General features: G+C 28.7%; 1 protein-coding gene across 1 annotated transcript; it reads right to left on the reverse strand.

Moving 5' to 3' along the window:
* Window positions 1–14,423: 14,423 nt before the first annotated feature.
* Window positions 14,424–16,038, reverse strand: LOC113869723 (putative pectinesterase 63). Its single transcript, XM_027506182.1, has 4 exons — window positions 15,544–16,038; window positions 15,219–15,425; window positions 14,880–15,121; window positions 14,424–14,589 (listed from the first exon to the last, which is right to left on the reverse strand). The coding sequence occupies exons 1-4, from the start codon at window positions 16,036–16,038 to the stop codon at window positions 14,424–14,426; spliced, it is 1,110 nt and encodes a 369-aa protein (XP_027361983.1).
* Window positions 16,039–17,781: the final 1,743 nt, after the last annotated feature.

Raw genomic sequence — 17,781 nt, forward strand, 5'->3', positions numbered from 1 at the left:
GGGTTGTGCACCCTTGTGATAAATGCATGAGATTGCATAAGACATTTTGGAAACACATGTCTTGTTTTTTATGCTTTGCCTTTACTTCCAATATTTCAGACTTGCATCATGTCTTACTGTATGCTTTGCTGAAGAAATCAGTGTGATTTTATCTTTTTCTAACAAGTGAATCCATGCGTTTTCGTCTTTTTTACGTTGACTTCGGCATGAAGAAGACTATTTTTTCTAAGCGTTCAACACACCTAGTTTCAAGAAGATTATTTTTTTTTTGTAAATGATCCTTGTAGTCTAAATAAAAAAAATTATGATAAATAATATTTTTTTATCACAAATAATTTTTTCCATTATTTTTTAACTATAAAAACTAGGATAGTTTTGCATTTATTGCATACAATAATTTAATATTTTATGATACGAATAACAAATATTTACTAAAGAGAAATTTCTATTAAAAAATTACCATTATTTTATAAAAAATAATAATTTTGTTATCTTTAAAATTGAAGTTCTTATTTTTTTTATGTGACCACTTTTATAAAGTATTCTCATTCTTATTTTTTGTTAATTTTTATTCCGCTTTTAATATTTTTTAATTTTAATTTTAAATTTTTTATTTAAATTTGAAATAATAGTATATTATATCTACTTAAATTTAGGTGCTTGCCAGGGCAAGCAACATCATTAAGTTTTGGAATAGGTATAGGTCCCAATGGTCAACAAATTTTTATTTTTACTTTTTGCAAAATGCTTATAAAAAAAGAGAAGAAAAGGAAAGTAAAAAAAAAAAAAGCAATATACTTGAGAAAAATATAATAGAAAAAAGGAATAAGTTAAAAAAAAGAGTAAAGAAAAAAAAACATATAAAAAATATTATACAATAATGAGTTACTATTGGGATTGTGTTGAAATTACAATTACGTTCGATGTTTGAATTTATAGTCTAATTTTTTCTTTAAATTCTTTAACTCTTGGCTATTGTCCTATATTATATTTTCCTTTATGCTTAATCAAGTTACAACCTAAATTAAGTTATTTTGATTTTGCATGTTTAAGAATAATATGTGAAGATAGAGAATAGGAGAAATATATAGTAGTGTGAATAATGTGATCTTGGTTTGATGATATTAAGAGAAACACATACCCTAAAATACACATTAAGTATTGTGTCAAAAATTTAATTTGAGTAGGTGTCATAGATTTAAATCATGCTTTCTCACATAAAATTGTTGCATTTATAACTTTGATATTATCTTGACTTGAACTCTTAATTACTTTGGTGTAACTTTACATATTCCTTAATCTATTTCACTAGACATTTGAATTGTCTTTGGATGTAAACATAATTCTCTTTAATGGTGTAAGTTGGGTTGAAGTGTAAAATGTGACACTTATTTTCAAAAAATAAAAAAATAAAATGTTAGTAGTTAGAGTAAAATTTTTAAGAAATTATAAAAAATAGAAATAAACAATTTAAAAATATTAATTTTTAAGAGAGAAAAATATTTAATTTTTGTATTTTTTGAAAAGAAATAAAAAAGATAAAAATATTTATGAATAAAAACTATAAAAGGGTAATAATGTCATTACATGTTAAACCTTTTACTACTATTTCCTCTCAACATTAAACATTCAAATAAGGGAGGGATTTAACCTTTCTTCTCTTCCTCTCCTAAGCCCTTTAAACTCTTTCTTTTCCTTTTCTTCTAAACTCTCAAATAAAGTCTTAGTGATAGAGTTTTATGCAATTTGTATTGGAATGTTCATTTCTAATTTATTTTATCATTCCATGGAATAATAAAGATGTTTAAGTTCAACTTTAGAGTAACAAGACTAAACTTAAAATTGAGATAAATGTTGCAAAATGTATTATGGTTGTTAATGATTTCAACGTCAAACATACTTGATCTTGGAAAGAAATGTCAATTTCTGTCACTTTAGTATTAGTAATGCTAAAAACACTAAGGATCGTTGATTTCAACTTGAACTCTTTTAAAGGTATAGAAACTCAGATTTAGGGAGTTTTTAGTTTTTTATTTTTAAGTTTTGTGCAAGGAATCATTCTCTTCAACACTCTCTTTTTGCAACATTAGGGTTGGTGGAGATTCAATTTTGAAGAATTAAGTTATAGATTTATCTAATTGTAATGAAGTTCTTTATTATCTCTTCTCTTATGATTTTTTCCTTCTATCATGTGTAATTAGGTTCGTAGGTTAGAGATAATGAATCTCCCAATATGTTCTTGTAAATCAAATTTTTACATTTCAATTCAATTTTCTTTCCTTCAATTTAGTGTTTGCTTTTGTTCTTAATGTTTCCATAGATTGACCAACCATTGATTGATGTTAGATTCACTTTCACAGTTAGAAAATTAACTAGTGGATTTGGTCTTGGAGTAATCCACCGTAGTTATTGATATGCTAGAAATAGGATTGGATGATTATGTAATCTCAGAAGAAATTCTTGAGCATAATGCTTGATCTAATTAGGAAAATCTAAGGAATTAGGACTTTTAATAAGGAAGCTAGGAGACAGTTATCAAGGAATTGAAATTATCCTAATATAGTGAAATCTTTAATTGGATATTAGTTTTACTCTTTTATACTATTTTACTCTATTTTCTTTCCTTTGTACATGTTATAATGATTATGTTCTTCCATTCATTACTAAGTCCAAGTAGTAATAATTTTGTGAATTGGTAGTTGAATTTAATCCTTGTGAAAATGATACTTATGCTTTTACTTTATTACTTGACATGGCTCAGAGCACTTGCTGATTTTTCCAATTATCATTGGTCATTTAAAAATCTAGCCATTGGTTGTATTCATCATAGCTTCAAAGATTGTTACAAGGTAATGAATTTTAATTTAGAACCATTGATGATTAAAACATGTCAAATTGACTACCATATTTTGTGTGGAACAACCATTTCACTCAAATATTCATTATTAGTGTATTTACTATGAGCTTCTATGTTATGAATATACCTTTATTGTATCACAAGTTTATTATAATAAATGAGACATTTTAAATTAAAAATTCTTTCTATAAGAACATAATGGTATTCTTAGAGCAGTGAATACATATTATATCAAATAAATGATTTGATTGTGAGACCTTACATAGTACAATTAGTAAAAGATCTCTTATTAAGTATGCATTGAGTCTAGTGTGTGAGTGAACAAATGATCAAGTCTAATGAATCATGGATATGAGACATTAATTCCCTACACAAATACACATTAAGAGTAATGATGTTTTGGACTAACTCATCATTGGAATATTGCATGGATCATTACATAAATGTCATGGATGATTTTCAATGTGATATATAGTATATGTGATTTGTTGACTTGAAGTCACTCTGATTCTTGCATGATAAATTTTATGTTTTAATCTCATAAACATCACCAGTAACATGCAGAGAGACATGAATGATCTAAATGAAAATTTTCCTTTCTATGTAAAAGGAGCAAAATCTATAAGATCTCTTGATAGTATCAAACTACAAAATGCATAGTCATGTTCAATAAAATAAAATGAGATATTTATTTAGAAAAGTATGCTCATATATGATCAAGAAAAATAAAATTAGACTTTACAACATGTTCATTCATTGTGTTTAATTAGATACAATGTAAGAAAATCATTGTTTATCGATCATTTTAGTGATAGAATATTTTCAAAATAGAATATTTTCAATCACCATGGTGACAAATTTAGAGACTAAATATGTTGGGTTTTTTTTTCAAATTCTATTTTGTTTTTTAGCAACTGAAATAATGATCGATTTTCTTAGAAAATTAGAGATCAAATTATTGGTTACTATTACTTACTAATTTAGAGATTGATTTCTAAACTACTAAAAAAAAAAAAAACAATAGTCATTAATTGACTTACTGATAAAATTAGTGACATATTGTATTAGAAAACTACAAATCAATTTATCAATAATTATTAATGATTTCTGAATTATTGAAATTAAAAATATAGTTATTAAGAAAATTAGTAACTATTTTTTTTAGATAACAGAGGTTGGTTTATTGATCACTGTTAGTGATAGATTTAGAGACCAATTACTAAATTATTTAAATAAAAAATATAGTTTGATTTAGACCATTAACAAGTATGATTAGGTCACGTGGATCCTCGATTCAGGTGCCGCTGATCATGTGGCTTCCTCATTACAACTTTATACTACTTATAAGTAAATTTATCTTATTGTTATTCGGTTACCTAATGGCCAGCAAATTGTGACAAATTATTGAGGAACAATGCAACTCACTTATTTCCTTACCCTCATTAATGTTTTATATTTACTAAATTTCACTTTTAACTTGGTTTCTATCTCCAAACTTATTTCTTTACTTAATTGTAAATTGACTTTCTGTGTTGATAAATACTTGATTCAAGAAATAGTCAACCAGAAGGTTATTGGTATAGTTGAGAACTATACAAATTGAAGAAATAGTCAAGTAAAGTTTCTATTGTTAGTTATGTGATTGCTACTTCCAATTCTACTCTTCCTTGTAAAAAAAGTGATCATAGACTTACCGCACTATAGATTAGGCCACCCCTCACATGAAAGGTTTGCCTTTCATGAAACAACATTAGCCAATTTTATTTTTTGATTCTAACTTTGTATGTTATACATGCCATAAGCCTAAGCAAAGAAAATTGACATTTCCTTTGAGTACTTCTCGTGCTTTTACTCCTTTGTCTTTACTGCATGTAAATATTTGAGGGTCTAATTTAGTTACATCTATACATGGTCATATATATATTTTAACCATTGTAGATAAATATTCAGGATTTGTATGGGTTTTTCCTATGGCTTCTAAAGCTGAGACATAAACTCAATTACAAAAATTTGTTCTTTTTGTTGACAGATGATTTGAATTCAAAGCTAAAACTATAAGATCTAACAATGGAGCAATGTAACGTCCTTAATTTCTTTATGAAATTTGTGAAATAAGTTATATAAAAAACAAAAAATAAATTGAATTTCTTTTTATTCATAATATAAGCATTTGACAAAATTTAAAACTTTTGTTTCGTTATTCAATTCACAAAAATATAAAAGCATATAAAGCGATAAAAGAAATAACCATGACTTGTTAAATAAATTTACATCAGAACAATAGTAAAATAAGTGCATATATTATCATTTAAATACAGAGGTTCGTATTTACAAACATTGACCGAAAATACATTAAGACTTAGTTTACAAATTTATAAAATCAAAATATACTAAGTCCCAATGAGTAGATCACTCCTATCTAAGATACTGAGAATATGAACTTAGTCTTCATCACTGTGCCAACCCTCTATCATAGTTAGATCATCCGAAATCAACTCCTCATCCTCCCCGAGGTCTTCAATGTCAACCAGAACCTTAGTGCCAGTTATCTGTTCTGAGGTAAATTGGGTTGGTTTTCCCTAGTGGTCATGATTCAAAAAAGTATAAACATAATTCATTACATCTGGTGTCCTAACCAAACCTCTGTACATGTACAAACAAAGAGTGTGGTGGATCTTACCACTAATAGGATACTCAAAAGGAACATTATACCCTATAGTCATTTCTAAAGAAAATACAACACCAGAGCCATCATTACTATTTATAACAAATTTACAATGACAGAGTCGCTGTCACTCCCTAAACACATAATTAAGTCTACTACTTATGATCAATTTAGGCAACCTAATGAGTCTCTGAGGGTTATCATCCTCGTTTTTTGAAAATATTAGTAAGGATGAGTTCCTTTCTCATCACTAAAACATATGCAGTTTTCAATATCACAAATACCAACCAAAGAATAATTATATCAACAAATCAAAGCACACATACTTAAGTCACCTAATTAATAAGTTTCTCTCTTAAATAAGCGCATCATTATGCACAATGATCACAGTTATTAGTTGCCTCTAGCATTTCATGAGGTCTTACACAAATAGGTGAATAGTCACCGGTTAACCCTTGCATACGGATACAATGTATACAATATAGGGTTCCTTAGCAAAAGTATAGGCAGAGGTGTTAGTCAGGAAATGAGTGTGAAGTCATGTGATACATTTCGCTCTCAGATAGATTATGTACACTTAGGCGAATGTCATTTACTACCCTACATTTCCTCTAGATTACCACTATCAACCTCATATTCTATACTCTCAATGTATTTCTGTAACTATTCACACTAATTCTTTCATCACATTTTATCCATTATATTCCTTCTTTCATTATATTCTCATAATAATATAATTTCACCATTTTTAATCATACTCAACTTCCAAATCAAGATGCATAATTACATTAACATGTCATTCATATATAATCAATTCATCAATCAATTTGCCAGAGGTTAGACATCTCTGGACTCAGCCCAAATTGTATATTATGACAATTATATTTCATATCATACAGAGAATAATCAAGTATACATCAACTCAATCACCTAAGATCAATGAAGCATACATCATTAGCTTTCCTTAACATTTAAAATCTCATTAAAGCATATATTTACAATAAGAAAAACACATCACCATGCTCTCAGAAATATCTACTATGTTTTAATGATGGGATAAAGCTCTCCTTACCTCAATGAGACGATTTTTGCAAAGGGTTTTGAGGAATAGATTGTTCAAAGACCAAGTTTTTCCTATATATCACAAGATAGAGCACTTTAAGAGGAGAAAAATAGAATGAGTTTGAAGGATTAACCTCCAACGAACTTAGGGTTGAGAGCAAAGGAAATCTGGGCTCGAATTCGAAGAAGTTTGGAGCTTGAGAAGAGTTTCTTTGAGTAAAGGAATTGAGATAACAGAGAAGGGAGTGAGTGAGAGGTTCCTTGGATTACAATACAAGTTTCAAAGTTAAAATCTCTTAAATACCCTTCAAAACTCATGAATTCTCGCTTGAGCAAAAATACGGCAGAGAGCTACTCATTTCTGTTGCAAATTTTTACTTGAGCGAAAACATGGCAGAGAGCTACTCATTTTTGTTGCAAATTTTCACTTGAGCGAAAATACAGTTGAGAAAGTCTTATCTATTCTTACTTTAGCGAAACATTTTCACTTGAGCTAAAAAGAATATTCTTCTAGGACAAAAGGAATATTCTTTTTTTTAGGATTTTTTTTTTTAGAAAACTCTTCCATTTTGAAAGCAAGAAAATGAAAATGGAAATTAAGGTGTTACAAGCAGAATTTATTATGAACCAATTTTATGCTACTACTGGTATAGTGTACCAAACTTTTTGTGTTGAAACACCTCAACAGATTATAATTGTAAAGAGGAAACACCAACATCTGTTGAATGTTACTTAAGCTCTTCTATTTCAGTCCTATTTACCACCTATTTTTTGGTCATATGCTCTTTTTCATACTGCGAATCTCATCAATTATTTGCCTACGCCTTTTTGGATAATGTTTCTCCATATCAAAATTATTTGCTTTGTGCCTTTGGGTGTCTTTCTTACACAAATACTCTTATAGCTAAGAGAAAGAAACTTGATCCAAGAGCTTTACCATGTGTTTTTCTTCGCTTTAAACCCCACAAAAAGGGTTATGTAACCTTTAACCTCAAAACTTGAGCTATTGAAATATTCAAAAATATCATTTTTTTTATGAAGATTCCTTCCATTATCTTGATTCTACTTCTATCATAGATAATCTCACTTCTCTTTCACACCCTCCTATAATAATTCATACTAGTGTTCGCACCTTTATCTTTCTGAGACATAATTCCTTTCACTCACATTTAGTTGTTCCCTCTTCATCTTTTTCTCTTGAGCATATTCTCCATGATACACAGATTAATGTATCCATTGAACTTCATCCTCCAATGAACATCAACCCCAGCTTCGCAGATCTATTTGACCAACGTTTAGACCAGGAAAGTACAATGACTTTCAAACCAAGTTTGCATCAACTGTTACCTCTCATCATTCAGGTATTCACTATCCTTTATCCCTAGTCTTATCATATGATATATTGTCTCCTCCATACCACAAATTTATTATGTCTATCTCTTCATAAACTGAACCAACATTACACTAAGGCTGGTAAGCATGATCATTGGATTTAGGCAATGAATGAAGAAATTAGTGCTTTAGAAAGAAATAATACATGATTTATTACAAACTTACCTCCTCATACGTTTATTATAGGATTTAGGTGGGTCTATAAAATCAAACACTATACTAATGGAAGCATTGAAAGATATAAAGCAGGATTGGTTGCCAAAGGTTATACTCAAATTGAGGGTCAAGACTATTTGGATACATTTTCTCCAGTTGCATAAGTGATATAGAATGTGTTGAGTTAACAATTAAGAAGTTAAAATCAATATTAAAATTTGAAAGGAAGACTTCAAAATTCTTTTTGCAAAACTAAGAGAAGAAAGGAATGCTTTTTCAGTAGCAACAAATGAAATAATGACAATAATAAAAAGGCTTCAGGAAGAGGGAGAACAAGAGGCTTTACTTCTTTTAAATGAACTTGTGATGAAGAGGGAGAAAGAGAAGCTTAGCTAGAAAAAGAGCTTGGATTTTGGATTTTGATGCTTTAGATCACCTAACTGGTAATGTAGTCTTAATCATTTTTGTTAATTAATTTTCTGTAAATTGTTTGCTATGTTTTTATCTTTGTTTTGTAGATTTACAAAATACCATTATGTCAAAAAATGGTGGAGGAAAATACATATCTAATTTACATAATATCAAAGCAACTTTAGATTTCAACTCATCTAATCAACTTCAAAAACTTTACTATAGACAATGTTTAAGAAAAAGCACAATTGTGTTACGGTATGTCTAAATATTTTAGGAAAAATGTCACAAATGGCAACTAGTAAAAGGTATTGCACAAGGACATGAAAATGATAGGACTTCAACTCAACTAACTTTAGATCTTTCATTGAGACAAGTCTTTTAATTTTTGAAGAGTACTTTGATTCCTCATGGACACTCACAAAGATTTTTCTTTGTTTTTTGGACAGAGTATGACAAGCTGGTGATAAATATGTCCACTTAGATACTAAGTGTGGATCTAATTCCTCCCGTATACCCATCATAAGTAAATATAAGCGAGAGTTAAACTTGTCCTTCATCTTTCCTTGTATGTTAAGGAGTGTTTCGATAAGACTGTTACACAAATTTTTTCCATGTGCATGGCATCAATATTGTATTTTTCATCAAGGTAACACCAATTTGGAAGATCAAATAATATTGATCTTTTCTTCCAAAATTGTTTATTTGTGGGAAGCTTTTGTGTCTTTCCAAACACCATATTGATGTCCTTCACCTTCGAGTATACTTCATCTCTTGTTAAGGGTTTAAAGCAATTTTAGTCTATTGAGTGCTCTTCATACAAATAGGCATGCATTACGTCCTTTAATAATGTATCTAGTTAAGTTTCCATATACTGAGAAATCATTAATCGTACAAAAAATCATAGCATACAACTTAAAGAATTCATTGTGGTAAGCATCAAAGACATCAATACCTTCTTCCAATGATGTTTTCAAGTTTTCAAGTCTTCAATTAAGACCTTAAATAAATACCAATGTCGTTTCTTGGTTGTTTCAAGCCAGAAATAATCATCAAGAATATAATTTTTTTGCATTTCAAGCACAACAAAGGAGAGGAAATGTAAATTACAAACAAAATAAACCATGAACTATGTATACTATTAAGTTACCATAAAAATTCAATCCATTTGTAGTAAATCCAAGCATAAGATTTCTTGCTTTGTTGCCAAACTCTGGAAACAACTAATCAATTTTCTTCCATTGCAGAGAATTATCTAGATGACGCAACTTTCCATTACCTTGCCTTTCATCTATAAGTTATCTAATGTTCTCTACATAATTGGTACTAGAAAATAATCGCTTGAACTTTAGAATTATTGGGAGGTACCATAAAACTTTAGCAAGGAGTATTTTTGTTCTTATATCACAACTTTCATCATCATCCTTTGTTTTGTAGCGTGAAACTCCACAAACAGGACATGCAACCCTTCATATGCTTTTGTATACAAAATGCAATCATTAAGGCAAACTTGTATCTTCTTATACTCCATACCCATTAGACACACTATCTTATTTGTTTCATAACTACAATCTGAAAGTGTATTACCATCTGGAAGCATATCTTTCAATAATTGAAGCAATTCATTAAAATTTTTGTCAATCCATCCATTTTGGCCCTTCAAGTTAACTAGTTTTAACAATGTTGATAACTGTTTGAAATTAGTATACCCTAGACATAGAGATTTATTAATATCTTTGCATAAATTCTCATAAACATATTCTCTCTTAAAAGACTCTTTTCTGATATCAAAGATCAACTCTTGCAAAATCCATCAAAATATTTGTACAACTTATTATTTCAACAATTCTTAACACATAATGCAGCAATACAGTCCATTATCAACTCATTTAATGCAAACACAACAACTTAGCTCTAATTGGCATCACAACCTTAGTAAATCCAGAAGGAACATACAATCTTTCAGTCTAGGCGCGACCCATTCCAGTACCTGGATCCAGATAAAACACAACTCAACTCGACATGTTTCCTAATCGTTACATGCCTACGCTCTCAACTTGGCATGTTTTCTACTCGTTACATGCCTACGCCCCTTTAAATACGTGACTCGATCCTAGTATGGCGACATTTCATACAAATGCAACTAAACCATATGGTAAACATTTTAACATATTAATTCACAGCATATATCAACTAATCTCAACACTTTATGTTACAACAATTCAATAATGATCTCAAATATGAACAATTTCATACCAATTGTAAAGCAACAGAAAATCTCATCATACACACATCGGGCTCATTACATCCATCAACAACAATCAATCAACTCAGCTATGCTTACTTTGAGTTCTACTCTAAGGTTTATTCATACACCAACTCATTCTTAGTTAAAACGAATATATCAGCGTCTAGTAATTGAATAAGGCTAATTTAGGTAAGCTCCCCTTACCTGGAACTAAGTTTCCTTAAATTGGACTTCACACAAGTTTCAAAGAAAGAAATTACATTTGAGGGATCAAATCTACTCATTATTAGGAAATAGAAACTTTAGAGAAGAGAAACCCAAGAAATAAGAAGTAGGTTGAAGAATGAGATCTCAGGAGCTCACTAGATCCACACTAAATAGAGGTTCCCACTTAGATCGGGAAGAAGTTTGACCTTGAGTAGGTTTTCTCTAAGGGAAGAAGGTGAAAGAACAAAGAGAAAATGAGAGAGGAAGGCTATTTGGTGAGAAATAGATGTTTCTCTATGTTGAGGTTCCTTAAATACCACTCTAGGCCTGCGCGCTCTCGCTTGAGCAAGCTTTGCTCTCGCCTAGGCCAGAAAATCAGACAATGGAACTTCCTAAATTTTTACTATTCTCACTTGAGCGAGGAACATCTCGCTTGAGCAAGCTGCATCTCACCCGAGTGAGTAGCGTTCTCGCCTGAGCAAGATTGGATCGAGAGAGCTAACTATTTTTCTTGTGACTCTTCGCTCATCTCTCGCCTGAGCTAGGTCGCGTTTCACTTGTGCAAGATTCCTTCTCGCCTAGGAGAAGGGATAGTTGGAGCGATCATATCTGATCTCGCTTTGGCGCGAACACTCCAGAATGTCTAATTCAACACAACTCAACCTCGCTTGAGCGAGAATTACCTCGCCTGAGTGAGATACTCTGTATCTAGAACTCCCAATAGAGATAATACATGCCCTGGGCTACTATCCTTAGGTTATTACATGCAAATACACTTAATGATATTAAACACAACAACCACTCTATACTACTTTTGCACATCTCTTCAATCAACAATATCATACAGCTTTCATATTCATATTTCAATATATGAAACTCCATACAATCCAAGCATATTCAACAAAATTCAAAAGGAATAATACATATAAAATTGTATCGATTTGACAAAGCTAGCTTAAGGAACTAATTTTTTTTTTGGTTAATTTCATAGGGAATTTTCATCCAAGGAATTAAAACTAACCAAAACTTAGAGAACTTAACCTTCTTGCATAAGTAATAAGTAGACGAGATAACTTTTAATATAGAAGAGGCAAATAGAAGTGAATGCAATTCAAGTCACTTTTATTAATTTATTTTATGTAAATTGTTTGCTATGTTTCTATCAAATTTCATACATTTACAAAATATCAAAAATACTTTATTGCATTTTGCTTCACTTTTTGCAAAACATGTTATCTCTTTACACTATAAGTTCAAATAGAAAATTAAAGAACAAATATTGGTAATCATTTTGTGCAAAAATGAAAACAATATTAAAACTATACTATAAATTTCTAAAGTTTTTATACTTTCATTGTTTATGTGTAACAAATTAGAACATTAGAAAGAAATAAATATATTTAGTTTAGTACTAATTCGTTGAACTTATTCATTCTAGAGAGCTTTTTTTATTTTTTTTTACTTTTTTTCCTTGCAACCAATTTTGGTTGTCTTCTACTAAGTTAACAAGTGAGAGTTATATTGTTGATAAGTGTGTTGCTTAAACCTAAAAAGATTAGGATAACAAAGTTAATTAATTTAATAATTCAGTATGTAGTTGGACGAAGCTATGTGAAATAGCAGAAAAATGCTTGGAAGGTATTATTTGTAATGATTTAAAGTGAAGAAAATCATACCTTAAGTGAAGTTTGTATGTAGTTTATGAGGTTTTAGAGATGAATTAGGATAAACTTGTGCAATATTTCTTTGTTTTAATTTATTGTGCTTGATCTATATATCTTAGCTTTTAAACTTTAAAATCTTTATAAAATTCTCTTTGAACTCCTAATTGTGTTTTTAAAACAAGCTTTTGGTTTCAAACTTATCAATTTTCAACAAGTATAAACCCTATTTTATTAACATTAACAAAAGTTTTGTATTCTCTTTTCATTAAAACAAGTTTTTATCCTGAATAGTTTTGAGGTATGATTGATTTTATATAAATATTTTTTTACCATGTATAAGATAATTAATTTTGGTAAATCAATTGTTTTTTGTTAATTAATACTTAAAAAACATTAACCTAAACTCTTATAATAAATAATTTTTTTCTATAAAAAAATTACTAATTTTAAATCTTAAAATTAGCATAAAAATTAATATTACCATGATTTTAAAATAATAATAATAATAATAACCTAATAATAGTACTTAGATAAGTGTTTAGGAATCAAAGAGAAAGCTTGATAAAAAAATATTGAAAGTTTGATTATTTTTCAGGTTTGTTTAAGTGTTTAGAGTTAGCAGGAGTTTAAAGGGGTTAAATTAAGTTGATTACTATTTATGTTTGAATTGCATAAAAAAAATAGATGCTCAAGCTTAACTAATACATTTAAATGAGACTAAATTTAAAGTTTAAATTTTAATTATTTAAAAATTTTAAATATTTAACTTGTTTCTGTCTTTTTTTTTTCTATAGTAAATATTAAATAAAATTTTATTAATTAATTTAGTATTCAGCAGGTCTCTTCATACTAAAAGTAAAGTATAATAGAAGTAAATGATGAATTTCTTTGGAAAAATATATTATTATTTGTTTAAAATATAATAGTAAAAATTAAAGTAAATGTTATATATGTAAAATGATCACAAAAAAATTATTAGTTTAAAACAAATATAAAAAATTACAATTATCTAAGTATACATACATACAATTATTAATTTGTAAGTTTTAAAGTCAAACTTCAAAAAAAAAAAAAACTTGAATTATTTAAATAATTGAATCCAACTTTAATCTTAATGGAAAAACATTTAACAATTTGAGATTGATATTTATTTATCCTTTAAGAGTCACCGTTTGAGCTCGTCTCCTGAACTTTCTAAACAAAATAATAGAAAGGAAATGCATAAAAGTTATAAATGGTTGTAAGATATTCTGTTTAGTTTTATTTTTGTGGTCATTTTTATTGTGATTTATTCTTAGGTTTTTTTATGTATATTTATTATATTCTCTTAAAAAAGTTGGTCTTTGGGATTTATATTTTACGTGACACTAAACTAAACTCCTTTCTGCATTAACAAAACTTTTATATCTATATCAACTACGAATTATATTCACTTTATATATAATTCAACTGTTTAAATGGATTCGATCATAGAAATTAAAAAATATTTTCACTTATATATGGATATTTATTGACCATCCTTCTAAAAGATTGAAAGCTACCCAAAATTATAAGCTTTCTATCATTCTTTCCAAAGGTGTTACGAGAGTGTGTTTGAATGCACCACTAGCTAAAATTAAAGGTAAAAAAACTGCATTACACTAAACTACATAACATGAGCAATATGGTGTCCAGTACCAACTTTATTTTCCTAGTTCTCCATCACCACCATTTGTGGCACACAATCATTCGTCTTGCTATATAGAAAGATATGATGATCAATTAGAGTGAAGGATTTGGAGGAGGGAGCAGCCACTTGGAGCCTTGAATCATGCCAAGCGTTATGAAAGGTTTGACCTCTTCATAAGTTAGTTTCTTTGTGAAACTGGCACGCCCATTGAGATTAGCACCAGGTCCCTTATTCTGATACTCTCCAAAATATGCAGATCTGTAAATAATATCATATATTAATCACATTTTGCTCATGCAAAAGTATTATGGTTCTCTACAATGATGAAATAAATTTAAATAAGGTTTTAGTCACTGAGATGGTCAATATGACAAAAATCTACTTTGAAGGTGTGTAAAATTATTTAAAAATAATATGGATAATGCAATATATACAATGTGATGACGCACGTTCACATATTATTAATGGAGCTAATTGTTCAATATATAGATGTAAATGTAGGGTTGTAAAAGAGTGAATGTTGATGCAAAGGTGAATTAGCAAGTTACTTGGCATAATCAGGGTGGTTGTTGTCACTCCACCCCAATTGATTCACAATATTGCTCATGGTGGTATAAGCAAAGATCACTTTGGGATGAGACATCCATGCTCTACCCAAGAAAGTTCCAGTCCCAGTTCCGGTAACGTCACAATGTACAAAAGAGTAAATAATATCATCTGTATCACTTGTTCTTGCTTGTGCCACTATCACCGTTATCCCATTATCGCCAAGGACTCTCAATTCAGTGTTCTGCATTATAAAATAAATCCCCAAAAGTTAATCACATTTTGTATACAGTAATTAATGAAAACACTTTGCACATTGCATTTCATGAAATTATATGTACCAAATATAATGATTTCCCACTTCCAAAAATAAAATCCACAGTGCCTTGAATCATGCAATCTTTAAAAAAATGCTTATTTCTGTCATCACAAATAGTGTCTTGGAATCCCAACATCTTGCAATTATAAAACGCTGCTTTGTCACCAGAAATTCTCAATGCAACCGCCTGAGCTCCTGGTCTCTTTCCATCAGGTCTTGGTGCAGAATTCTATGCCAAAAACAAAAATAATAATTACAAAAAGTTGTAACAAGATCAACCTTAAACAAGAAATCATTTTGCTTTTGTTTTAATAGAGAGTGGTTTTTAATGAAGATAGAATACAAACCGAGATCATGATATTAGCTGCTACAAAGTAATCTGATTCAACGATCAATGTAGCACTATCAACAGTGCCATATTGTTGTGCAGTTCCCCCATAGGTCAGGTTTGGCATGTTCTTTGGTACCCCATAAAAGGTGACAAAAGGCTTTGTCCTATCGATTTTGATTTTTTCATGATAATTTCCAGCTCCAATGTACACAATCACGCGCTTTGTATTCCCGCTAGGTATGCTGTTAATGGCATCAGTGATGGTCTTGAATTGGCCACTACCATCTTGCATTACCTTCACAACCTTAGCACCTTCTTCTGCAGTCAATAATGCAGAATCTAGGGTGGCCTTTCTTTTACCTAAGGGCGTCACATTGTCATTGAACCATTTGTCTAATTGGAGCTTGTCAGCAGGAATTGGCACAGCGTCATCACATAAAACAACATAGGCTCTGAGGAATGCTACAGCAAGAGCGACCTGAATGATAAAGCTTTTAGATTTTGAAGCCATGTAATTTCTAGCGTTTAGTATTGTTTTCTATATTGTTTCTTAGGTGCATAAATCCTTGCTATTGCAATTTATAAGCATTGAAGAGGTTTCTAAATTTACGAGACTTTGTTTGGAGAGCAACTAATTTCAATCACCCATCTTTTATTACAAAGTTAAAAATAAACTTGGGGTTGATAGCCTTCGACTTCTGTGGTTGCTCAAACAAATTACATTTTTATTGAAGACAATTTGTTTGAGGTCTTTCTCTACTTTCTAATTATATCATCAATGTGTAAACCAAAGAGTTTTTCCACCTAAAAATAGTTTAGCACGCTGAGTCTAAGGAATTGATTTAAGAAAAAGTTGAGAGATATAATTTAACTATTACTGAAATTATTATTATTATTATTATTATTATTATTATTATATATAAAAGTTAATATCTATTGGTACTAACACTTACACTTTTTAATAATTTTTTATAAAATATAAGATTAATAAATCCAACCATTAAAACATCTTATATTAACTTTGTAATTATAAACAACTTTTATCCCAGAAAAAAAAAACTAACTACGATAGGAATTATTTGGTTTTAAAAATGTTCTTTTATATAATATAAAACTATTGACTTTAAATTCTATTTTTAAAAATTTATTAACATGCAATGTATATGATTATATGAGTTTATTAACAATTAAATTTTATTGTTAGGAGAATGATTAAGAATTCATAAGTCAATTTATTATTTTAATGGAAGAGTAGAATATTTAGTATTATCAATGTGTTTTAATTATAATTTCAATTTCTTTTACTCTTTGATATTTTAACAATTAGTTAAAGATAATAATTTAAAAAAATTGATTAGGCTATCCTGAAAAACAAATTTTAAATTATATACTGTAAAAGTGAATAATTTTGTAATTTAAGATTGAATGATAATGTAAGGTTAATTTATTTTAATAAAATTCTTATCAAATAAAAATTTTAAATTGAGACTTAACTTATAATAAAAATATATGATTAAATTGATTAATTTAACTAATTTATATTTTATTTATTATTTATTTATCAAATATTTCCTTGTGTTTTTAAGTTTATTAAGTATAATAAATAATTTTATAAGATAAAAGTATGAAGAAAAAAAGTAAATTTATTTAAGCATAAAAATAATATAACAATAATTTTTAAGATAAATTTATAATATTATATTTTATACAAATTAATATTATCATTACATATATACACAATGCGAATTATATAAAAACTTGAATTTGACTATATAATCGAACCTAATGTCAAACTTGTGTTTATTTATTGAAACAAACAAATTTTATTTACTATTTAATGAGTTAAACTTGAACTTAATAGTTTGTTTAAATAAAAATCAATAAATAACATAAAAATATTTTTATTTAATTAAAATAATAAAAAAATATATTCTTCTTCTATGTTATTTCAAATTAAATTTTAATTTTTTTATCTTCTCGTTTTATATATATATATATATATTTATATATATATATATATATATATATATATATATATATATAAAGAAAGAATCGGTTGTGGAACGCTTAGCAAATGTTGTGTTCACAGGTGGACCTGGATTTGGGTCACTTAGTCAATACGGAGAAAACCAACACGCCTTGGTTTTGCTTGAATCGATGTTTCTGTACGGAACTAACTTATTCAGAAACATTCTTCGTCTTTTTCACTTCTCTTACGAGAAATTACCAACTTTTCTGCTTCAATTCTCAAACT

Source organism: Abrus precatorius, unplaced genomic scaffold (genome assembly GCF_003935025.1).
Source record: "Abrus precatorius isolate BTA unplaced genomic scaffold, Abrus_2018 Scaffold6, whole genome shotgun sequence".
Lineage (NCBI taxonomy): Eukaryota > Viridiplantae > Streptophyta > Magnoliopsida > Fabales > Fabaceae > Abrus > Abrus precatorius.